This window comes from Octopus bimaculoides, chromosome 29 (genome assembly GCF_046866305.1).
Source record: "Octopus bimaculoides isolate indiv1 chromosome 29, ASM4686630v1, whole genome shotgun sequence".
NCBI classification, from domain to species: domain Eukaryota; kingdom Metazoa; phylum Mollusca; class Cephalopoda; order Octopoda; family Octopodidae; genus Octopus; species Octopus bimaculoides.
The window spans coordinates 6,855,283-6,882,059 of NC_142956.1; the positions used below are offsets into that span (position 1 = coordinate 6,855,283).

Below are 26,777 nucleotides of genomic sequence, written 5' to 3' on the forward strand. Positions count from 1 at the left end.
TGTGTGTGTGTGTGTGTGTGTGTGTGTGTGTGTGTATGTGTGTGGAGAGAGAGAGAGAGAGGTTTAGATTTAGAGATAGAAGTTAAGGAATATGGAAATATAATTGGTAAATCTTATAAAATCGGATCAAATAAGAAACGGTGAATGGGAAGGAAAAGAAGAAAACGAGAGGAAAGAGGAAAAGAATTTGGAGAATAGAGAAGATAAAGAAGAAGGTGATGAAGGTTTAGAGAAATACGAGCAAAAATAAAATGTATAAAAACTGACGTAGAAGCAAAATATGATGAAGAAGGAGGAGGAGGAGGAGGAGGAGAAGAAGAAGAAGAAGAAGAAGAAGAAGAAGAAGAAGAAGAAGAAGAAAATGATGACGATGATGATGACGGGGTATATAATGTTTTTTTTTTACTGAGATGATGATGATGATGATGACGGGGTATATAACGATCTTTTTTTACTGAGATGATGATGATGATGCCAATGATGACGGAAGTGAGGTTAGATGAGGTTCAAATTATTATTTATGAACGAAACTATTTAGAAGAAGAAGAAGGAGAAAAGAAAGAGTAAAAGTGAGAAAAAAAACAAAGATACGTGTTTATTGTATGATGATGACAAAGAAGAGGGAGAGATCTAGAAAGGTGGAAGGCCTACCAAGTAGTAGTAGTAGTAGTAGTAGTAGTAGTAGTAGTAGTAGTAGTAAAGGAAGACTCGCTGCAACGGATAAGAACTAGCAGTGTTGGGTGAAATGGGAAATGTCATGCATGCTAACACATTTTCATCAACGAAGTAGTATAAGGAAGAATGATTTAACTTACAGATGTGTTAAACTGGTCAGATTTCGGAAGGCGCCTGCTTTGATTTCCGTCATATTATTAAAGGTTAAATATCTGAAAGATAGTATTGAGTTAAGAAGGAACTGTATAGAACATATCTATGACAGAAATATATCTAAACAATTAGATGATGGTTGGCGTGGAATATAGATCGCGATTAAGATTAATTCTATAATGTTCATAGCACCAATGATGATGGTAGTGTGGAATATGTTGATGGGACACATATACCCTCCCCCCCCCCCCACCAAAAAAAACAGACCCCATAAAGATTTTATTAAATCCTAGAATGATCCAACAAATTTCAAGTCTGTGTACGATATGTGTACGATTTGGGTCTGTGAACGATTATTCCCTTTGTATAAAAGTTATGTTATTTTCAAAATACTCTCCAAACGACATACGTCGCGCACACGCTTGCATACGTCGAACAAAATTGTCAATTACTCGAACACATTACCCTTTATGGATTTCCCTGATTTCTACTGTGATTGCTACTTTCAGCTCACCAATCGTCTGAGGGTTGTTCTGGTAATCATCATCCTTGGGATACCCCTACACATACAAGTCTCATGTGGTTTAAGACCGGTGAATGCGGTGCCCTTTCAACATCACAATAGCTGCTAAGAGTTCTTCCTGAAATCGCACTCAGCCAGGCGAGGGAGATTTTCGCCGCCTGGTGGGTGGCCCCGTTTTGCTGGAAGCATTGTTTATATCGGTTTATAATTCTGCGTTGTTTATGAAAACAATTTTAATCGAAGATTAGTGGTTTCTTTGTTTTTATGGGTCACCCTATACAAAACATGCACTTTGGACTGAGACAGATTTTCCGCATCCGTAGAGACATAAACACGTATGCCCTAGTGGTTGCCCTTTACTATCACAAAGTCATATATCCCATATCTAAGGAAAGACCAACCACTCACACACAGAGATTCGTAAATAATAAAACACATCTTAGGAAACCGGGCGAGGGTGCTTCAAATTACAGATAGGAAGATAATAAAGATTTAGAAATATAACGGCGACAAAATCCTATCGAAAAATTATTCTACTTACAGTGTTTTTAACTTGTACAGATCTCGGAAGGTGTCGGCTTCGATTGCTTTAATATCATTTGAACTTAAATCCCTGGAACATAAAATCGATTTAATAAGCAAGTGTATTGAACATATTTTTGACATAATTCGGTTAAGCAATTAAATAATGAAAGCGCTAGAAATCAGAACAAGATGATGATTAATTCCATGAAGTTCATGGCACCGACGATGATGTTGATGATGATGACGATGATGTTGATGATGATGACGATGATGATGATTAGAAGGAGGAGGAAGAGGGGGTGGTGGAGTAGAAGTATAATGGTGTCGGCAGAATTGATAGTGGCCGTTGTTGTAGTGATGAGTAAGATGATGAGACACGGGAGGAGTGTCTAGGTTGTGTAATGATGATAACGAAGATATTATAATGCTGATGATAGGAGTGATGTTGTTAATGACGATTGCTCTGATAATGATGGTGTTTAGCACGTCTATACTGATTCTGAACATGACATGGATGTTGATAATATTAATGTTGGTGATGATGAATTGTTGAAGAAGGAGGAGGAGGAGGAGGAGGAGGAGGGAGGAGGGAAGGGGATGAGGAGGGATGAGGGGAGGGGAGGATTGGATGGGAGGGGCGGTGAGGGGAGGGGGGAGGAGAAGAAGAAGGGGAGGAGGGAGGGGAGGAGGGGGAGGGGAGGGGAGAAGAAGAAGAAGGAGGAGGAAGAGGAGAAGAAGAAGAAGAAGAAGAAGAAGAAGGAGGAGGTGGAGGGGGAGAAGTCGAAGAAGAAGAATAAGAAAAAGAAGAAGGGGAGGAGGAGGAGGAGAAGAAGAAGTGGGAGGAGTTGGAGGAGGAGGAGGAGAAGAAGAAGAAAAAGAAGAAGAAGAAGAAAAAGAAGAAGAAGAAGAAAAAGAAGAAGAAGAGGAAGAAGAAAACGACGACCGAGTGGAAAACAAACAAATATAAGATATATAAAAACATTCATGTACAAGTAAAGGAAGCAGCGAAAAGAGAAAAAGTAGATGATGATGATGATGATGATGACGAAGTACATAATTCCTTCCGTTTACTATGATGATGATGCTAATGATGATGTAAATGAGGAATGATGTGGTTGACATTATTGTTGCAGAAATTTATGAACGAGAATATTTAGAAGAACGGAACAAGAAGAAAAGAATAAATAAAATACAACGATAAAAGCATAGATACGTTGTTTATGCATTATGATGAGATTGGAGAGGAAGAAATGTGAAATGAGTGAAAAACAATAGTATTTGTAGTAGTTGTTACACTGGTATCAGTGGTAGTAGTAGTGGTAACAGCAATATCAGTAGCTGTAAAGAAAGACTTCTTCGAGTGGATAAGATCTAACGAACATATATTCAGATTCACGCACTCACAGGCACACATATTTACAGGCACTCACAAACACTCACAGATTTCTGTCGAAACACATTATAAGGAGGGTCAAAGAAATTGTGCAAATTTTAATGCGAATATTTTCAATATTTGTTTGTATCTTTTCAAGGAGATATTATGAACAAGACTTATCCAACTTACAGAGTTCTTAAACTGGGCAGATCATGAAACGCTCTTACTTCAATTTTTTCGATATTACTATTTTGCAAAAATCTATGAATATAAAATATATTTTCAAAGGTGAAATTTTAGAAGTATTGTATAATAAAGAATATTATAGCTAAACGAATACCTTCTGGAAGTTAAAGAATGATGAAGATGATTTTGACGTTGCCCTAGACGCTGCAAATTGTGAGGTTGATAATATTGATGATTATGATGATGAATATGAAGAGAGTGATCATGAAGATATGAACATATAAAACAGTGGTGGACATTTTATGTGAAATGTGCGACAAAGGAAGGAATAAGAAGAAGAAGTGCTCGGAGAAAAATTGAAGGGTTAGGAGAATAAAAAGAAAATGAGAAGGAGAGAGAAAGGACGAGGGGTGGCGCAGAAGATTAAGAGGAAGAGAAGTAACATCAAAAGCTAGGAAAGATGTAAGAGAAGTCGAAGTGGGAGTGGAATGAGAAAAATAGAAATGCGCGAAGCAGGATGAAATGAAGAAAGAGAAAATGAAGGACAATATGAAGAATTAGAAGAAGAATTAGAAGAAGAAGAAGAAGAAGAAGAAGAAGAAGAAGAAGAAGAAGAAGAAGAAGAAGAAAGGACGAGGGGTGGCGTAGAAGATTAAGAGGAAGAGAAGTAACATCAAAAGCTAGGAAAGATGTAAGAGAAGTCGAAGTGGGAAGTGGAATGAGAAAAATAGAAATGCGCGAAGCAGGATGAAATGAAGAAGAAAGAGAAAATGAAGGACAATATGAAGAAGAAGAAGAAGAAGAAGAAGAAGAAGAAGAAGAAGAAGAAGAAGAAGAAGAAGAAGAAGAGTGCAACAGCAACAATAACAACAGCAGCAGCAGCAGCAGCAGCAGCAACAACAACAAGGAGAGGAAAAAAGAAGTACACGAAGAAAAAGAAAGAGGAGAAGTAGAAAAAGAAGAACAAGAACTGCAACAGCAACAACAAGACCAAGATGAAGCAGAAGTAAAGTCTATGGTCGCAATGAGTTGGTGATAGGAGCATAAACATCACACAGATTTGTTTCCTGAATTGTCACACTTACATATTTTTATTATCTGAAGACCAGGCTCTCACTCACATTCACACATATTAATATACAAAATGACACACTTTGGAAAGAGACAGAGTTTACACATACAAAAGCATACACCAGATGGTTCACCTGAACTATCACGCTCTCGTATATCACATAGCTTAGAAATGGCTACACACACTCTCTTACCCCCCCCCCCTCTCTCAAACACACACACACACACTTACACTCACATATTCCCAAACAACAAAACAGATCTTTTGAAAGTGGGATGAGGAAGCTTAAACTGGAGGATGGGAAGATATTACAGATATAGAAATATATCGTCAACGAAATAGTATAAGAAAGGATGTTTTTAACTTACATGTTTGTTAAACTGGGCAGATTTTGGAAGGTGTCTGCTTTGATTTCCTTCATATCATTAAATGTCAAATATCTGGAAGATAATATTGAGTTAAGAAGGAATTGTATAGAAAATATTTGGCGAAACAATTCGATGATGCTGGGGGTGGAATATAGATCGCGATTTTGATTAGTTCGATGAAGTACATAGCACCGATGATGATACTGATGTTAAGGATTGTAACGATGATGAAGAGGCGCATGTCTAGTAGAAGGATTTTTTGGTGGTGGATTTGATAATGGACGATATGGTAGTAAGGAATATGTTGATGAGACAGAAGAGAATAGTATATGGTTTGTAGTGATGATGATGAACATGTTAAGATGCTTATGATGGAGCTGTTGTTAATGTTTAGTATTCTCGTAATGACGAGGATGATCGTGTTTATGGTGATGCTGTATATGATATTGTTTTTGGTGTAGATGGGAATGTTAACGTTGGCGATGATGATGATAGTGTTTAAGATCCTGCGTCTGATGGCAGTATTTTGTGGTAACAAATGATATTGATGAAGAAGAGGACCATAATGATCTCCTGTATGTTTACGATTGAGAAAAGTAAGAACAAAAATGTGAAGGACGATGCTGATGAGGATGTGGATGAGGAGGTGGGAATTTTGGTCGGCAATTGTGTTTGGGATTTACATAGTATAGTCTTCCACCGAATAAAGATTCAAGAGAATGATAGAGAAAGGAGAAAATAAGAAGAAATCATGAGGACAAAACATGGAATTAACAGATATATATGTATATATATATATATATATATATATATATATATATATATATATAAAATTTATTTATGAGGGTAGAAGTTGATATTAGTCAATTAGAACCAGTGGTCTAGCATATTAAAAAATCCGAAGATTAAAATTATATTACATACAAAAATAAGAGGAATGCCAGCAAAAGTGGACTCCTATATGCTAGAAATAGATGCCGAATCATCTAACCACGAAAAAAATATGTCTTCTCAGTAAAACTTTAGCGACACAACAGACTGTAAAAGGGCAAGACAAATGAAAAAATACTAAATAAAAAAACGATTAACCTACGTTTCTTCTGTTAAAATTTACATAAGTAAATATCTGCAGGATCGTCAGCGTAGTCTGTCGATTTTTGTATGTAATATAATTTTAATCTTCGGATTTTTTGTTTTATATGCTAGACCACTGGTTCTAATTGACTAATATCAACTTCTACCCTCATAAATAAATTTTATACAATAATGTTCTCAAACCGGTAAATTAGCTCCAAAAATTTATTAACTGCAGAATTATTTCCGGACTTAGCGCGCCAGATTGAAAACATTTGAAAGGATACACTGAATGTAATTTGTAGAATTGTGTCTATTTCTGGAAATTGCATCGCTAATCGATAGACTACGCTGACGATCCTGCAGATATTTACTTATGTAAATTTTAACAGAAGAAACCATGGTACGTAGGTTAATCGCTTTTTTATTTAGTATTTTTTCATTTGTCTTGCCCTTTTACAGTCTGTTGTGTCGCTAAAGTTTTACTGAGAAGACATATTTCTTTCGTGGTTAGATGATTCGGCATCTATTTCTAGCATATAGGAGTCCACTTTTGCTGGTCATTCCTCTTATTTTTGTATATATATATATATATATATATATATATATATATTTCTTGACATTTGTTGGACTGAAACTTCGGTCTGTGTACGATCATTTCCTTTTCAAAAAAATCATGTTATTTTCAAAATATGCTCAAAATGGTATACGTCGCGCAAAATTATCAATTACTCGAAAACATTCTTCGTTGTGGATTACTCTTGTTTCTGCTGGGATTGCCACTTTCAGTTCAAAAATCGTTCAAAGGTTGTTCTCGTGAACGTTATCCTTGAGTTATCCCCAGAGATAAAAATCTGGTGTGTTCAAGTCTGGTGAATGCGGTATCGACTCAACGTCACAGTTGCTGCTGAACAATCGCATCTCAAATCGCTCTCCCACCTACGCTAGGGAGTCATTTGATGCGTGGGGATGGCTCCATCTTGCTGCAACTATTTTTCATTCTGATTTATTCCTCTGCCTCGGTTAATTCAAACAATTTTATTCAAAGATTTCTGGTTCTTGTGGGTGGGGTTTGGAGGTCACCCTGTACACAAAATAAACTTTGGGCAGAGATATATTTTCTGCATACATAGTGACATACACCTCCATGCACCAGATGATTTCCCTGCACTATCACACTGTCGTATATATCATATCTAAGAAATGTGTACACACTCAGACACAGATTCGCAAACAATAAACACAACTTTGGAGAGTCGGATGAGGGAATTTTAAATAAAGGATGGAATTATATGACACATTTAGAAATATAATGTGGATGAAATCCTATAAAAAGATCTAATTCTACTTACAGATTTGTTAAACTGGGAAGATTTCGGAAGATGTCGGCTTTGATTGCCTTCATATCATTTGAACTTAAATCCCTGTAACATAAAATTGAGTTAATAAGCAATTGTATAAAATATATTTGTGCCAGAATTTGGCTAATCAATTAAATGATGGAACCGATGATGATAATGAGGATGATGATGAGGAGGTGGATGATGCTGGTGGTGGTGGTGGTGGTGGTGGTGGTGGTGGTGATGGTGGTGGTTGTGGTGAGATGATGATGATAAATGAGGAGGTGGATTATAGACATAATGGCGTCGGCAGAATTGACAGTGGACGTTGTTGTAGTTATGAGTATGATGATGAGACAGAGGAGATGTGCCTAGGGTGCCTTGTGATGATAACGAAGATATGTCTAATGCTGATGATAGGACGCTGCTGCTGGTGCTGATCGTTCTAATAATGATGGGGTTTAACATGCCTATGGTGATTCTGTATATGACATTGAAAATGATGATGCTAATGCTGGTGATGAAGATGGTTGTGTTGAACATTCGCCATGTGATGGCAGCATTTTGTGGTAATGAATAATGTTGATGAAGAGGAAAATGATGAATTTTACTTGTTTATGAACAAGAAATTCAACAAAGAAAATAAGAAGGATGTCGGTGATGAGGATACGGACGAGAACATCGATGATTTCCGGGTCGGATGTGGTAGTGATTTAGATAGAATTGAATTTAGAGGAATAGGAAATCAAGCGATTGATAAATAAGTGATGAAATATGGGGAAATCATGAGAAAAAAACATTTGGAAAGTCACGAAAAAAGAAGGCGAAACTCAGAAGAAAAAGGGAAGAAGAAGAAGAAGAAGAAGAAGAAGAAGAAGAAGAAGAAGAAGAAGAAGAAGAAGAAGAAGAAGAAGAAGAAGAAAACGACGACCGAGTGTAAAACGAACAAAAATAAAATATATAAAAAAGAAACTGGTGTGGAAGTAGAAAAGGAATTCATGGAAGGAGAAATGTAGATGATGATGATGATGACGAACTACATAATGTCCTTTAGTTTACTTTGATGATGATGATGGTAATGATGATTAAGCTAATGGTGATGTAAATGAAGAATGATGTGGTTGACATAATTGTTGCAGAAATTTATGAACAAGAATATTTAGAACAAGGAGAGAAAAAGACTCTGAATGAAAATGGTATAAAAACGAAGATGCGTTGTTTATGTATAATGATGACATCGGAGTGAGAGAAATGTGAAATGAGTGAAAGGCATAATAGCATTTGTAGTAGTTTAATCAGTAGTAGTAGTAGTAGTAGTAGTAGTAGTAGTAGTAGTAGTAGTAGTAGTAGAGGAAAATTCGTTCAAGTGGATATGAAGAACTAGCAGGGTGTGTGGAACACAAAATGTTATACATGCTGACACATTCAGATTGACACACCCACAGATACACATATTTACAGACACTCACAAACAGTTACACATCTTTATCGAAACACATTGTAGGGATGGGGCAAGGACATTGTTGAAATATTAATGGGAATATTTTGAATATTTAGTAAGATATTGTCAATAACATTTTATGAATAAAACTTATCCAACTTACAGAGATATTAAACTGCGCAGGTCATTGAAAGCTCGAATTTCAATTTGTTCGATATTATTATTTTGCAAATATCTATAACATAAAATATATATTCAAACGTGAAATTTTAGAAGTATTATATAATAAAAATATTATGGCTAAACGAATACCTGCTGGAGGAAGAATAAGAACAGGATAAATAGAATGATGAAGATAATTTTGACGTTGCTCTAGACTGTGCATATTGTGAGGGTAATAATATTGATGATAATGATGGTGAATATGAAGATAGTGAGCATGAAGATATAAAAATATAAAAGAACAGTCGTGGAAATTTAATATGAAATTTGCGACAACGGTATGCATAAAGAGAAAAAGTGCGCGGAGAAAAATTGAAGCGTTTGGAGAATAAAAAGAAAATGAGAAAGGAGCGAATGGCTGACGTAGAAGAATAAGAAGAAAAGAAACAACATCAAAAGGTAGGAAAGACGGAAAAGAAGTAGAAGTGGGAAGTCGATTGAATAAAATAAAAATATGGAAAATGGGATGAAATGAGGAAGAATGAGAGAATGGAGAACAATAATAAGAAACTGTTGAGTAGAGAATGATGATGAAGCAAAAACAGGAGAAGAAAGAGAAGGATCAAAAGATGAAGAATAAGAATAAGAAGTGGACGAAGGAAAAGATCTAAAAGAAGAAGAAGAAGAAGAAGAAGAAGAAGAAGAAGAAGAAGAAGAAGAAGAAGAAGAAGAATGGAATTAAGAAGAAGAACAAAAAGACGATGAAGAAAATGAAAACGAAGAATAATGTAACAAAATGAAGAAGGCTAAGAAGAACTGGAAGAGGAAGAAAATGAGAAAAAAGTCGAAGCAACAAAGAAAGAAAATAACCAAAACGAAGAAGACGAAGGAACGGACGTTGATGAAGAAGAAAGAGGTAAAAGAAACGAAAGATGAAGGAAAAGGAGAAAGAAAAATTAAAATACAAAGAAGAAGAAGAAGAAGAAGAAGAAGAAGAAGAAGAAGAAGAAGAAGAAGAAGAATGGAATTAAGAAGAAGAACAAAAAGACGATGAAGAAAATGAAAACGAAGAATAATGTAACAAAATGAAGAAGGCTAAGAAGAACTGGAAGAGGAAGAAAATGAGAAAAAAGTCGAAGCAACAAAGAAATAAAATAACCAAAAAGAAGAAGACGAAGGAACGGACGTTGATGAAGAAGAAAGAGGTAAAAGAAACGAAAGATGAAGGAAAAGGAGAAAGAAAAATTAAAATACAAGAAGAAGAAGAAGAAGAAGAAGTGACAGACTTTACACATACGCAGATACATTCACAAGCATACACTTAATGGTTCGTCTGAACTATAACGCTCTCACATATCACATAACTAAGAAATGGGTACACACGCCCACACACACATATTTGCAAACACAAGGGAGAGAGCTTCAAATGATGGATGGGAGGAGAGTACATATTTAGAAATATATCGTCAACGAAATAGTAAACGAAAGAATGATTTTAACTTACAAATTTGTTAAACTGGACAAATATCGGAAGGTGTCTGCTTTGATTTCCGTCATATCATTATAAGCCAAGTATCTGAAACAAAAGAGTGAGTTAGGAACGAATTGTAAAGAATATATTTGTGACAGAAAATCGTCGAACCGATTAGATGATTGCCCATCCCGATTATGATTAATTCCATAAATTTCTTAGCAGCAATGATGATGTTGATGTTAATGATTGAAATGATGGTGAAGGGGTGGGGATAGAGTAGAAGGATTTTGACGGTCGTAGATTTGATAATAGACGATATGGTAGTGAGGAATATGTTGATGAGAAAGAGAAGAAAAGTGTATGGTTTGTAGCGATGACGAAGATGTTAAGAAGCTGGTGATAGAGTTGATGTTGTTAATGGTGATTATTCTGATAATGACGGGGATTAGAACGTCTATGATGATCCTGAATATGATATTATGATGTATGTGGGGATGTTAACGATGACGATGATGATGATAGTGTCTCAGACTCTGCATTTGATGGCAGTATTTTGTGGTAATGAATGATGTTGATGAAGAAGGGAACCATAATGAACTTCAGTTTGTTTATAATTGAGAAAGTTAAGACGAAAATATGAGGAAGGTCGCTGATGAGGATATGGACGAGTAGATGAGAATTTCTACCGGTAATTGTGGTTGAGATTTACATAGTATAGGGTTCCACAGAATACAGAATCAAGAAAATGATGCAGAAAGGAGAAAAGAACAAGAAAGGATAAATGAAGAAGAAATCAATAGAAATTGAAACTCACCGCAGAAGAACAAGTTAAGGAAAGGGAGAAGTGGAAGACGTAGAAAAAGAGAAAAAATGAAGATGCTGCTGATGGTGATGAAGAAGGAGGAGGAGACGAAGTGGAAGAAGAAGATCGAGAAGAAGGAGAAGAAGACTGACATCAACAACAACAACAATAAACAGAAAATATAGATGATGTAAAGCTTATGGTAACAAATCAATTACTCGAAAACATGCCTCGTTGGGGGATTTCCCTGATTTCTGCTGTGATTGCCACCTACTTTTCAAAAATCGATTGATGCTTGTTCTCGTGAATATTATCCGTGAGTTACCCCCACAGATAGACATCTGGCGGAGTTCAAGTGCGGTGAATGCGGTGTCCACACAACGTCACAATTGCTGCTGGCGAATTTCACCTTAAATCGCTCTCTCGGCTAGGTTAGAGATTCATTTGATGCGTGGTGGGTGGCCTCATCTTGCTGGAAGTATTATTCATCGCGATCATCTTCACTGCGTCGATTTATTCAAACAGTTTTATAAAACGATTTGTGGATTTGTGGATATTTGTTGGTAGAGGGTCACCCTGAACGAAATATAAACTTTGGACAGAGATAGATTTTCTGCATATCTAGGAATATACACACGCATGCACCAGATAGGTCCCCTGTACACTGTCATATATATCATATTTAAGAAATGTGTCCACACTCAGACACACAGATTCGCAAACAGTAAATACATCTTTGGAGAGTCGGATGAGGGAATTTCAAATAAAGGATGGAATTATGTTACACATTTAGAAATATAACGTGGGTGAAATCCTATAAAAAAGATCTAATTCTACTTACAGATTTGTTAAACTGGGAAGATTTCGGAAGATGTCGGCTTTGATTGCCTTCATATCATTTGAACTTAAATCCCTGTAACATAAAATTGAATTAATAAGCAATTGTATAAAATATATTTGTGCCAGAATTTGGCGAAGCAATTAAATGATGGAAGCGATGGAAACCAGAACACGATGAGGATTAATTGATTGTTGATCTATATCGTTGATACTTATACACACAAACAGGTACTTTACACATTCACGCACTCACACAGAAGCAATCTAGAATTTATATGTTTGTATATACAAAGTGAGAGAGAGAAGAAGAAGAAGAAGAAGAAGAAGAAGAAGAAGAAGAAGAAGAAGAAGAAGAAGAAGAAGAAGAAGAAGAAGAAGAAGAAGAAGAAGAAGAAGAAGAAGAAAATGAACAGAAATTATATATATGAATAACTGTGTACTATGATATATAAAATGATGATAATTCTAACGACGATGTAAGAGTTGTAAGATTTTACCGATAGTCTTGTTGCAGAAATTAGTGAACAAAAATATTTAGAACAAGAAGAGAAAATGTATGAAAAGGCGATAAAAAGAAAGTAGTAGTAGTAGTAGTAGTAGTAGTAGTAGTAGTAGTAGTAAGATGGATGTCAGTAGTAGAAGTAGATAAGAAGAACTATTAACGTGGGTGGAACATAATGTATCATACATGCCAAAACATTGTCAGATGCACACACCCGCAGACACACGTATTTAAAGGTACACACGAGCAATTTCCATCGAAATAATTAACAATAGGGAGAAGGACATTTTGCAAATATTAATAGGAATATTTTGAATATTTAGTAGTATATTGCCAATGAAATTTTATGAACAAGACTTATCCAACTTACAAAGAACTTAAACGGGGCAGGTCTCGGAAAGCTTCTATTTCAATTTTTTCGATATTATTATTTTTCAAATATCTGTAACATATAATATATTTTCATAGATGAAATTATAGAAGTGTTGTATAATAAACAATAATATAGGTAAAACGGATACCCGCTGGAAGAATATGAACATGATGAATAAAACGATGAAGATAATTTTGATGTTGCTGTATTTGGGGCTAATTGTGTGATGTTGATAATATTAATGATAATGATGATGAATATGAAGAGAGTGATCATGAAGAAATGAAAATATAAAAGAGGAATGGTAATTTTATTTGAAATTTGTGACAACGCAATGAAAAAAGAGAAAAAGTGCTCGGAGAAAAATTGAAGCGTTTGGAGAATAAAAAGAAAATGAGAAAAACGGAGAAGGGACAAGGGGTTTGAGTAGAAAACGAAGAAGAAGAAGAGAAACGACATCAAAAGGTCAAAAAGAAATAAAAGGAGGAGAAGGGGGAAGTCGAATGAGTAAAATAGAAATGTGGAGAAGATATGAAAAATAAATAATATTGATAATAATAATAATAATAATAATAATAAGAAGAAGAAGAAGAAGAAGAAGAAGAAGAAGAAGAAGAAGAAGAAGAAGAAGAAGAAGAAGAAGAAGAAAGTAAAATAACAACAACAACAAAAACAAGGACAATGAGTGCAGCAACAACAACAAAACCTACAAAAAGGATAAGAAGTAAATTCTGTTATGGTAGTCAATGGTGATGCAGAGGTAATCATGGCACAGATTTGTTTGCTCAAGTGTCACAATTTCAAATATTTATTATCTGTGGAACAGGCTCTCACTGACATTCACTCATATTAATATACAAAATGACGCGCTTTGACCAGAGAGAGACTATGCACATACACACACTCATACACAAGCATACACTAAATGGTTCGTCTGAACTATAACGCTCTCATATACAACATGATTAAGTAATGGGAACACACTCAAAAAACGCACATATTCGCATACAATAAAGCACATCTTTGGAAACATAAGGGAGGGAGCTTCAATTGGAGCATGGAAAGATAGTACAGATTTAGAAATATATCGTGAACGGATTAGTGTAAGAAAGAATGATTAAACTTACAGATTTGTTAAACTGGGCAGATTTCGGAACGTGTCTGCTTTGATTTCCTTCATGTCATTATAATTCAAGTATCTGGAATGCAATATTGAGTTAAGAAGGAATTGTAAAGAATATATTTGTGACAGAAGATTGGCGAAAAAATTAGATGATGCCGGGTTTGGAATGTAGATCGAGATTATGTTTGATTCCATAAAGTTCTTAGCACCGATGATGATGTACATGTAAATGATTGTAATGGTGATTAATGGGAAGAGGTCGATTTTGACGGTGGTAGATTTGATAGTGGGTGATATAGTAGTGAGGAATATGTTGAAGAAATAACGTATTGGTTTGTAGTGATGATGACGAACATATGAAGAGGCTGATGATGGGTGTGATTTTGTTAATGTTGATTATTCTTATAATGACGGGGATTAGCACATCTATGGTGATGCTAAATATGATATGATGTTTATCAATGTGGTGTACCCGAACCCAGCAAGCCTCGCTGTTAACTGTCTGTCCGAATGTTTAATTGTAATATATATATATATATATATATATATATATATATATATATATATATATATATATATATATATATATATATATATATATATATATATATATATATATATATATATATATATATATATATATATATATATATATATATATATATATATATATATATATATATATATATATATATGTATATATATATATATATATATATATATATATATTCAGTGGAACACATCTACTGGTTTTTCAAAAATAGAAATATTATTTCTAAATCTCTTTAAATATATGTACATAAACACATTTAAACTGATTTTTCTGCTTAATTGCCACACACTGATATACTTCATATCTCTGGAGGGGGGCCTCACTAACATTGACACTCATTAATATACAGGCTGGTCACCAAGAAATAAAGCCCAAAAATGTTTTATTAAATCCTACACTAGAAAGGTGCAGCAAATATCTTGAAATTTGTTGGACTTAAACTTCGGTCCGTGTATGATCATTCCCTTTGCATAAATGTCATGTCCTTTTCAAAATATGCTCCAAATGGCATACGTTGCCAAAACAATTGCATACGTCGAACAAAATTGTCAATTACACGAACACATTCCTCTTTGAGCAGTTCCCTGATTTTTGCTGTGGTTGCTGCCTTCAGTTCAACAATCGTTGAGATGCCACTTCTGATAAAAATCTAGGGTTTCCAAGACCAGTAAATGAGGTGCCCACTAAACGTCACATTTCCTGCTGATCAGTCTCTCCTGAAATCGCTCTCTCAGCCAGGCTAGGGATTCATTTGATGCATGGTGGGTGGCCCCGTCTTGCTGAAACCACAGTTCATCTCGATCTATACGTCTGTGGAGTTTTATTCAAACAGTTTTATTCAAAGTTTTGTGAGGTCTTTGTCATTTCTCTTGGTCAACCTGTATAAAACATACACTTTGGACAGAGATAGATTTTTCCGCATACATAAATACATTCCCATACATGCACCAGATCGTTCTCTGAACTATCACAGCCATATATCACATATCTAAGAAATGGGCACACACACACACTCGTCGATTCCCAAACAATAAAACACATCTGTTGAAAGTCGGTTGGGGTAGCTTCAAATGAAGGATGGGAAGGTATTCTACTTACAATGTTGTTAAACTGGACAGATTTTGGAAGATGTCGGCTTTGATTTCTTTCATATAATTTGAACTTAAATCCCTGGAAAACAAAATTGAATTTAATAAGCAATTGTATAGAACATATTTGTGCCAGAATTTTGCTAAGCAATTAAATGATGGAAGCAATGGAAATCAGTAGACGATGATGATTAATTCAAGAAGACAAAGAAGAAGTAAATTAAGGAGTAGGAAGAGAAAAAAAGGGAGGTTAATAATAATAATAATAATAATAATAATAATAATAATAATCAAAAGAAGAAGTAGAAGAAGGATTATTATTATTATCATTATTATTATTATTATTATTATTATTATTATTATTATTATTATTATTATTATTATATACATAAAATTAATGAATACAAAGAAGAAGAAGAAGAAGAAGAGGAAGAAGAAGAAGAAGAAGAAGAAGAAGAAGAAGAAGAAGAAGAAGAAGAAGAAGAAGAAGAAGAAGAAGAAGAAGAAGTATAAAACAAAAAATTGATGCAGAAGTAGAAAAGGAAGAAATGGAAAGAGGAAAAAATAGATGATAATGATGATGCGAATGATGATGGAAATGAGGATACATGTGGCTCATATTCTGTTTGCGAGAATATATGATATAGGAATAAGAATATTTAAAAGAACAAGAAAAGAATGAATGAAAGAGCAATAAAAAGAAATACATAGTAGTAGTAGTAGTAGTAGTAGTAGTAGTAGTAGTAGTAGTAGTAGTCACTGTTGTTGTGGTTGTAGTAACAGCATTGTCCATAGTTCTTAATGAACACACGTTCGAGTGGACAAAAACATGGAGCAGGTTCGGTAGCACGCAAAATATTATACATACCAACGTATGTTGAGATTCACATCACAGACACACATATGTACAGACACTCACAATCTCACCTTTCTATCAAAACACTTTGAGAATGTAAGGAGAAATAAGGATATGGTGCGAATATTAATGAGAAGATTATGAATATTTATTAGTATATTGTCAATGAAATTTTATGAGCAAGGCTTATCTAACTTACAGATATCCTAAACTGGGCAGGACATCAAAGGCTCTTTCTTCAATGATTTCGATATTATTACTTTGCAAATGTCTGTAAAAGAAAAAATATTTTTAAAGGTGAAATTACAAAAGTGTTGCATAATATATTATGGTTAAACGAATACCTTCTGTAAGAAAAGAAAATGATGATGAATACATTGATGAAGATAATACTGCCCTTGCTGTAGAAGATACAAATATTTGTGAAGTTGATAATATTGATGAATATGAAGAGGGTGTTTATGAAGAGTTGAAAATATGAAACAGTGGTGAGAAATTTATGTGAGAATCGCGACAATGGAAAGGATGAAAGAAAAAGAGCTCGTTGGAAAATTGAAGTGAGTAAGAGAAAAAAAAGAAGAGAAGAAAGAGGGTGAAGTGAGGCGGTACTAGAGTAGAAGATCAAGAAGAAGAAAAAGCACATCGAAATGCAGAAGAAAAGTAAAAGGAGTAAAAATGAGAAGTCGAATATGTAGAATAAATATGCGAGAAGTGGGATGAAGCAAAGAAGATACAGAAAACGAAGAAGAAGAATATGGAGAATAACATGGAAAAGGCTGGCGATGATGAAAGCGATGATCAAGAGGAAGAAAGAGAAGACAGGCTTTACACATACACAGAGACATACACAAGCATATACTAAATGATTCTCCTGAACTATTGCGCTCTCATATATCACATAACTAAGAAATGAGATCACACTCACACACACATTCGAAAACAATAAAACATATCTTTAGAAAGATGAGGGAGTTTACAGTGAAGGATGAAAAAATAGTACAGATTCAGAAATATATCGTCAACGAAATAGTTTAAGAAAGAATGATTTAACTTACAGATTTGTTAAACTGGGCAGATTTCGGAACGTGTCTGCTTTGATTTCCTTCATATCATTATAAGTCAAGTATCTGGAACAAAATATTGAGTGAATACGATAACAAATCCAATGGTGTGAGGCGTTTTCAGGACCTTTATATTGACATAGTCTTACACCTGTTTCTGGGAAATTATAGATATCCCTTCTTCAGAGATGGTGTGTAAAATATTTAGTTCGAATTATTGTGGAAAGGGAGAAGCTAGCGAATATAAAGTAAAATAAGAGAATGAAAGTAGAAATAAGATATATAAAGATATTATTCGGAGAAAATGATGTATAGAAGTCGTAAGATGTTTCCTGTTCATGGTCTGTAAGCTGCAATTGTAGTTCCTCTTTAGTCATTCCAAAGTATAGATCCGTGGAATCAGTGTTTCTGGTTCGATGGGGGTTTTGTGATATGAATGAACATTTGAGAATATATTGGCAGTATTTATGGATAGATGCAGGGTGGAGAGATGTGCATGATTAGAAAGAGGAGATAGGTCAAATTTAAATAGGAAGAGAAAGAAAAAAAAGAAAAAAGAAAAAATAAAATGGGAGAAAGACAAATAAAGAGTGAAAAAGTGAAGAAAGGGTGAAGGAAGTGAGAAAGGGAGTGTTTGTTGGTGGTCAAGATAATGTGATGGGAGGATGAGAGAGCTGTGGGGAACGGATAGGAATAGATGAGAAGGTAAGAAGTGAGATATATGAGTAGAGGTGATATACATCAAGGGATGGTTAGAGGAAAGGTATGGTTGGTGTAATACCGAAGTGAGTAGTAGTTTTGGTAGTAAAATTTGAGGTGGAGGGAAGAATACAAGCATATCAAAATAGTATAAATAGATGTATGTGATAGGTTAGTGATAAGCAGGAATAGGAGAGGAGGAAAGTCGGTATAATGGCATATGTACGCATGCACTCATGTACATATATATTTGCGAATATGTATACATACACGCAGATGCGTGGACATACACGTATATATATATACATGCAAACGCACACACGTGCGCGCAGTTGCACACGCATTTACAGTCACATGCATGCGTGCATACAGGTATTTACGTATGCATATATACACATATACACACTCATTCATACATATTTGTATATATATATATATATATATATATATATATACATATATATATATATATATACACACACATATATATATATATGGAGAGAAGACACTAACCTTTTGGAAGAGACTTCACAAAATGTGGGGTGGTTTTTGCTTTTGTAGATGTGCAAGCGCTTTCAGTATTTATGTTATTACATATAGTGAAAGTTGTTTTCAGTAAGATTGTTGTTGACTGTTTCCTGTCTAGTTTTGGACTCAAAAATCATATGAAATATTCCTCTTTTGCCTTCCGGAGAAGGTCATTCTATTGATTTATTTTATGCAGAAGGAAAACTTGTAAATTTTCCTTGTGCACAGGTGTCCAAATGATCACCATATGCTATGCATCTGAGTGCGAGATGATTTATCTGATGTCTTTGCACATTTACCCGGTTGGTTAGTTTTTGTTTCCCCAATTTCGTGTTCGTTGCATCGTGGGCATGTCATACAATATATCAGGCTTTTCCTTTTGCAATTGACATTTGCATTCACCTTTTCCAATCTTAAATTTTTTGGCTGGTCCCTGTTCTATTCAATTACATATGACATATCGGGGGTCTCCACATTTCGTACCTTGCTTCATTTCTTCCTCTGATTTAAATCTTGGTTTGGTTAGAAGTTTCTTAATATTTAGTGGTTGCCTTCGGCTGTTGATTTTTTGTTGTTCCTTGATTATTTGTCGAAGACATGGCGACTGGTGTAGAATTGGCTGGTTCCTGGGATTGTGAGTGATAAGAAATGGGATATTTTTATGTTCATTTTTTAGTTTATCCTCAGTGTAAGTGTTTTTTTTCTTAGTGTAGGGATTGGGATATGTTTAGCTTCAGTCATTGATTGGTCTATTAGTTTGGTGAGGGTATTTTTGTATTTTAAGGAACACGTTAAACTCTGCAAGTCGTTTTTCTCTTCTATTTGTCCCCGAAACTACTGTATATATTCGTCTTTCCATATTAAAGGGTATATTCCTTTTGTATGGAAAGGATGGCAAGATCTAAAGTCTAAATATTGGTTTGTGTTCGTGCTTTTTGTACTAGAGGTCAGTTGTTACAATGTCATTCTCTTTAATTATTAAGATATCTAGGAAGGGGAGTTCTCTTCCATTCATTTTCATAAATTGGATTGATCCATGGACGCCGTTTATTATTTCAAAAGCATTTTAAGGTCTTTCTTACTTCTATTCCAGAATATAAAATAGTCATCCAAGTATCTTTTCCAGTTTCCCACTAGGTATGAGTGGAAGTTTTGTCCAAAAGAAATCTGAGATAAGCGGTTGATTTTCCTTCCGAATAACCCATTACTAGTGCGGCAAGTGTAGGTGCTACTCTGGTACCCATCGCAGTTCCATATATGCGTGGGTAGTATTGGTAGTTATTTTCTAATACTGGCTGTAGCCCTTCAAGCATGAGCTCCTTGGAGAAACTTCCTTGGATTCCTTGTGAGTGTTTGTGTATCCAGAACTCTACTGCTTCTCGTCCTAAGTTATGGGGATACTCGTGTAGAGGCTCACTACATCAAAGCTAACATATATATATATATATATATATATATATATATATATATATATATATATATATATATACGAACTACTATTGGAATTTACATACCATGTACAGGAAACTTTTTTACCACTTCTATACACTACTTTCCTCGAATAATGTAACTGTTAATACAATATCTTTATATATTTTTTCTATTTTCATTCACTTCTTTCCTTGTATGTTCCTTATCTCCTCCTTTTCCATAATCAATAACTACCTCTATTTAACCTTCTCCGATTGTCTCTGTAAGACTGCATCTATAACTTATCCTTTATAAATCTCCTGAGAACACTTCAGCCTTGACTTTGTTATCTCATTTTGTCTAATATATATATATATGTGTGTGTGTGTGTGTGTGTGTGTGTGTGTGTGTGTGTGTGTGTGTGTGTGTGTGTGTGTGTGTGTGTGTGTGTGTGTGTGTGTGTGTGTGTGTGTGTGTGTGTGTGTGTGTGTGTGTGTGTGTGTACATAAACACGTTTCAACTAAATCTTCTACTTAATTGTCACACACTTATATTTAAATTTCTGGAGAATGTCCTCACTCACATTCATGCTTATTAAAATACAAGGTGACCTCCACCCAAATAACAAAACAACAGAACCGAAAACATTTTATTAAATCAAACAAAATTTCAGCAACATTTTTGAAATTTGCTGAAAGCGAACATCGGTCTGTGTACGATCGTACCCTTTGCATAAACATCGTGTTCTTTTCTAGATATGCTCCAAATTACATACGCCGCGCAACATTGTCAATTACTCGAATGCATTCCACTGTGGTGATTTTCCTGATTTCTGCTGTGTTTGCTCACTTCAGACAACCAATCGTTTCTGGTAAACATTTTCCTTCAGACATCCACACTGATAAAAAAATCTGGGAGGGGTCCAAAAACAGTGAATGCGGTACCCACTCAATGTCACGCTTCCTACTGATCAGTCTCTCCTGAAATCGCACTCTCGATCTATTCCTCTGCGTCGCTTTATTTTAATAGTTTTATTCAAAGTTTTGTGAGATCTGTTTTTCTTTTTGGTCACCCTGTGCAAAACATACACTTTGGACAGAAATAGATTTTCCGCATACATAAAGACAAATACATGCATGTACCAGATATTTCCCCTGAACTATCACATCGTCATATATCCCACATCTAAGAAATGGGCGCACACTCACCCACACGACGATTTCCAAACAATAAAACGAAATTGTAGAACGGTGGGTGGGGTAGCTTTAAATGAAAGATGGGTATATATTATGGATTTAGAAATATAACGCCGATGAAATCCTATAAAAATAAATTATTCTACTTACAGAGTTGCTAAACTGGACAGACCTCGGAAGATGTCGGCCTCGATAGCCCACATGTCATTTGAACTTAAATTCCTGGAACATAGAATTCAGGTAATAAGCAATTATACAGAACATATTTGTGACAGAATTAGGCTAAGCAATTAAATGATGGAAGCGATGGGAATCAGAAGATGGTGTTTAATTCCATAAAGTTCACGGCAACGATGATGATGATGTTAATGATGATGATGGTGTCGATGATGATGATGATGATGATGTGGAGGAGGAGGAGGAGGATGATGATGATGATGATGATCATCATGATCATGATCATGATGATAATGATGGTAATGATGATGATAATGAGGGGTGGATTCGAAGTATAACGGTGCCAATAGATTTGATAGTGGACACTGTGGCAGTAATGAACATGATGATGGGACAGAGTGGAAATGTCTAATGTGTGTAGTGATGATGATTATGATGATGATGATGATGATGATGATGATGATGATGATGATGATGATGATGATGATAGGAGTGATGTTGTTAATGCTGATTATTCTGTTAATGATGGGTTTAGCATGTCTCTGGGAATTCTTAATATGACATTGAGAATGTAGAGAGAGACAAGGAGATGTGGCGAATATGAATTAGAATATTGGGAATATTTAGTAGTATATTGTAAATGAAATTTTATGAACAAGACATATCCAACTTACAGAGAACTTAAACTGGGCAGATTATGCAAAGCTCTTACGTCAATTTTTTCAATATTGTTATTTTGCAAATATCTGTAACATAAAATATATTTTCATAGGTGAAATTCATAAACTTTTTGTATAACATAAAATATTATGGCTAAACGAGTACCTGCTGGAAGTAAAAGACTTTGATGATGAATAGGTTGATGACGATAATAGTGACGTTGCTGTAGATGGTGCAAATATTTGTGACATTGATAATATTAATAATAGTGATGATTAATATGAAAAAAGAGACCATGAATGATTGAAAATGTAAAATAGTGTTGGAGAATGTATGTGAAAATTTTGACAACGTAATAATTAAAAAGAAAAAGAGCACGGAGAAAAATTAAAGTCATGAGGAGTATAAGATGAAGAGAAGAAAGAGGGAGATGTGACGATGGACTGGAGTAGAAGATGAAAAAGAAGAGAAACATCAAAATGCAGAAATGAAGTAAGAGGAGTAGAAATGAGGAGTCGAATATGTAGAATAAAAATGCGAGAAGTGGGATGAAACAAAGAAGAAACAGAAAACGAAGAAGAATATGGAGAATAACACGGGACTGTTGTGTAAAGGATGGTAATGATGATGATGATGATGATGATGAAGAGAAGAGCGAGAGGAAGAAAGAGAAGAATGAGAAGAGGAAGATAAAGAAAAAATAGACGAGAAAGTAGTAGTAGTAGTAGTAGTAGTAGTAGTAGTAGTAGTAGTAGTAGTAGTAGTAGTAGAAGAAGATGAAGGCTGAAGTAACAAGAAGAAAATGAAGAATGAAAAGCAGGACAGGAAGAAGAAATGATATTGATAATGTAACAAAACAAGGTATAAATTTTGTGGTCAGATTTAAAGGAGAAGATGAAAACGCGAAAGAAAGAAAACTTACACAACATATAAATAGTTTAAGACAGAAGAGAAAAATTACATAGAGATGGAAATTTCAAAGAAAGAGAGTAAAATGGAGAAGACGAATGATCTGGTTATCAAAGGGGAAAAGGAATATGAATAATGAAGACATAAATACAATAAGAAGGGACAGTCATTGTTGATGATTATCGCTGATATTTATACAAACGCACAGAGTCACACAGACACATCCACACATTGACAAACTCACAAACAAACAAGAATATAGATGTGTGAATATACTAAGTGAGAAAGAAGAAGTAAAAGCGGATCAAGGAAAAAGAGAAGCGGTAGATGAGGACGAATACAAAGACAAGTTGCTACCAGAAGAAAAGATGGAGAAGAAGGAGGGGGAGAAGAAGAGAGGGAGAAAGGTAATTGAAGAAGAGGACGAGAAAGAAGTCGAAGAACCAGAGAAGCACAAACACACAAAATAGACAAATCGCCGCATTTTCAAACATACAAGAATATATGTATATATATATATATATGTGTGCGTGTGTGTGTGTGTGTGTGTGTGTGTGTGCGTGCGTATACAATGGCAGAGAGCGAGAATAGGGGGTTGGAGCTGAGGAGTTGAACCGAAATCGAATGTGGTCCGTGCTAATGATTCCCTTGGCCACTCGATCCTATAATGGAACTGATGATGTAGCGAACAAGAAGCTGTTGGGTTTCCTATTGAAATGATGAGGGCTGATACACTCGCAAACATACTAATATCAACATGAATACCCATTCACCCACACTCGGATATAGGCACAAACACACGTCTGTCCAAAGAAGAAGAAGAAGGATTTGGGTGGAGACTGAGAGACAGAAGGTAAGGAGTGTGGAGACAAAATTGTTAAATCATTGATATTTACACACACACAAACAGAAACGTCCACACATACACACACACGGCCACAAAGAAACGCACAAAAACATATGTGTGTATATACAAATAAAGAGTGAAGAAGATAAAAAAGAAGTAAAAGATAATGAAGGAAAAGAAGAAAAGGTAGATGAAGACGAAGAAAAGTAGCAAGCAGAAGACGGAAAAGAAGAAGGAGAAGGAGGGGAAGAAGAAGAAGAAGAAGAAGAAGAAGAAGAAGAAGAAGAAGAAGAAGAAGAAGAAGAAGAAGAAGAAGAAGAAGAAGAAGAAGAAGAAGAAGAAGAAGAAGAAGAAGAAGAAACTACAACAGCAACAAGAAAACCTAGAATGAGTAGAAGTAAGGTCTATCATGGTGATCAGCGATGATTACGTGCGATGAGCAGTGATCATCGCACAAATGTTTCTCCTCACTTGTCACATTTTCATATATTTATTGCCTGAAGAACAGACTCTCATTCACATTCACACGTATTAATATACAAAAGGACACACTTTGGACAGAGCCAGACTTTACACATACACAGAGACATACACAAGCATACACTAAATGTTTCGCCTGAACTATCACGCTCTCGTATATCACGTAACTAAGAAACGGGCACACACCCACACACATAATCGCAAACAATGGAACACATCTTTCGGAAGAAGGGTGACAGAGCTTATAATGAAGGATGGGAAGCTATTACAGGCTTAGGAATATATCGTCAATGAAATAGTATAAGAAAGAAGGTTTCACTTACAGATTTGTTAAACTGGACAGATTTCGGAAAGTATCTGCTTTGATTTCGTTCATATCATTAAATGGCAAGTATCTGGAAGATAATATTGAGTTAAGAAGGAATTATGTACAATATATTTGTTTAAACAATTAGAGGATGGTTGGCGTGGAACTCATTCTACTTACAGAGTTGTTAAACTGGACAGATTTCGGAAGATGTCGGCTTTGATTGCTATCATATCATTTGAACTTAAATTCCTGGAACATAAAATTCAGGTAATAAGCAATTGTATAGAACGTATATGTGAGAGAATCTGGTTAAGCAATTACATGATGGAAGCGATGGGAATCAGAACGCGATGTTGATTAATGCCATAAAGTTCATAGCACCGTTGCTGATGTTGATGATGATGATGATTATAATGTGGTAATTATGATGATTACGAGGGGGTGGCGCCGAAGTATAATTCTGGCAATAGATTTTATAGTGGACGTCATGGTAGTGATGAGTACCCGGATGAGATAGTCTCTAGAGTGTGAAGTGATGATCACAAACATTTTATGATGATGATAGGGGTGATGACGTTTATGTTATTCTGTTCATGAAGGGGTTTAGCATATCTATGGTGATTCTGGACATGACATTGATGTTGATGATGTCAATGTTGGCGATGGTGATGGTTGTCTTGAAGATTCTTCAAATGATAGCAGCATTTTGTGGTAATGAATGATGTTGATGATGAAGAGGACTATGATGAATCTGAGACGTTTATGAACGAGATATTTAACAACGAAAATAAGGATTTCGATGATGAGGACATGGACAAGAACGTCGAAAATTTCCGCTCCAGATATGGTTGCGATTTACAAAGTATGGAATTTAGAGAAACAGGAGATCTAGCGATTGATAAATAAGTAAAGAAATAAGAAGAAATTGTGAAAGTCAGGAAAAAAGAAGATAGATGAGAAAAGAAAAAGGAGGAGAGGAACAAGAAGAGGAAGAAGATAACGAAGAAGAAGATAGAAAATAGGAACAAGTAGTAGTAGTAGTAGTAGTAGTAGTAGTAGTAGTAGTAGTAGTAGTAGTTGTTGTTGTTGTTGTCATCATCATTGATGCTGCTGTGGTTGTAGTAACAGGAAGATCCGTAGTTGTAAAGGAAGACACGTTCGAATGGGTAAGTAGATCTAGCATCAAGGGTGGAGCACAAAATATTATACGTGCCAACACATTTTCAGATTCAAACACTCACAGACACACATATTTACAGACTCTCACAAGCAGTCACACATCTCTATAAAAGCACATTGACAATGTAGGGAGGGACAAGGATAATGGGGCTAATATTAATGAGAAGATTATGAATATTTATTAGTATATTGTCAACTTACAGACTGCTTAAACTGGGCAGGTCATGGAAAGCTCTTACTCCAATGTTTTCGATATTATTATTTTGCAAATCTCTGTAACATAAGATATATTTTCAAAGGTGAAATTCATAGAAGTGCTGTATAACATAAAATATTATGGCTAAACGAATACCTGCTCTAAGAAAAAAAAATATGATGAATAGATTGATGGAGATAATACTGACGTTGCTCTAAATAGTGCAAATATTTGTCAGGTTGACAATATTGATAATAGTGATGATTAATATGAAGACAGAAATTTTGAAGATTTGAAGACATAAAGCATTGGTGAAAATGTATGTGAAAATTACGACAGCATAAAGAATAAAAAAAAGAAGCTTGGAGAATAATTGAAACAAGTAGGTTAATAAAAAGATGAGAAGAAGAGGGTGAGTTGAAGAGGTGCAGCAGTAAAAAATCAAGAAGAGAAACAGCAACATCAAACGCTGAAGAGAAGTAAAATGAGTAGAAGTGAGGAATCGAATATTCAAAATACAAATGTGGGAAGAAAAAGAAGGATCAGAAGAGGAAGAATAAGAATAGAAAGAAATCGAAAAAGACAATGAAGAAGAAGAAGAAGAAGAAGAAGAAGAAAAA

The 26,777-nt window shown here is 35.0% G+C and overlaps 1 protein-coding gene across 1 annotated transcript in view; it reads right to left on the reverse strand.

Annotated features, from left to right (window-relative positions):
- LOC106873888 (uncharacterized) overlaps positions 1 to 26,777 on the reverse strand; it is a 173,194-nt gene that overhangs the window by 123,077 nt on the left and 23,340 nt on the right. The window contains exons 15-32 of the mRNA XM_089345360.1: positions 26,163 to 26,234; positions 24,960 to 25,031; positions 24,796 to 24,867; positions 22,251 to 22,322; positions 21,550 to 21,621; positions 17,561 to 17,632; positions 16,705 to 16,776; positions 15,660 to 15,731; positions 14,013 to 14,084; positions 12,883 to 12,954; positions 12,012 to 12,083; positions 10,399 to 10,470; positions 8,896 to 8,967; positions 7,304 to 7,375; positions 4,878 to 4,949; positions 3,441 to 3,512; positions 1,893 to 1,964; positions 816 to 887 (exon numbers count right to left, since the gene is read on the reverse strand). Of these exons, the coding sequence (XP_089201486.1) occupies positions 816 to 887; positions 1,893 to 1,964; positions 3,441 to 3,512; positions 4,878 to 4,949; positions 7,304 to 7,375; positions 8,896 to 8,967; positions 10,399 to 10,470; positions 12,012 to 12,083; positions 12,883 to 12,954; positions 14,013 to 14,084; positions 15,660 to 15,731; positions 16,705 to 16,776; positions 17,561 to 17,632; positions 21,550 to 21,621; positions 22,251 to 22,322; positions 24,796 to 24,867; positions 24,960 to 25,031; positions 26,163 to 26,234 (1,296 nt within the window). The remainder of the gene's footprint in view (positions 1 to 815; positions 888 to 1,892; positions 1,965 to 3,440; positions 3,513 to 4,877; positions 4,950 to 7,303; positions 7,376 to 8,895; positions 8,968 to 10,398; positions 10,471 to 12,011; positions 12,084 to 12,882; positions 12,955 to 14,012; positions 14,085 to 15,659; positions 15,732 to 16,704; positions 16,777 to 17,560; positions 17,633 to 21,549; positions 21,622 to 22,250; positions 22,323 to 24,795; positions 24,868 to 24,959; positions 25,032 to 26,162; positions 26,235 to 26,777) is intronic.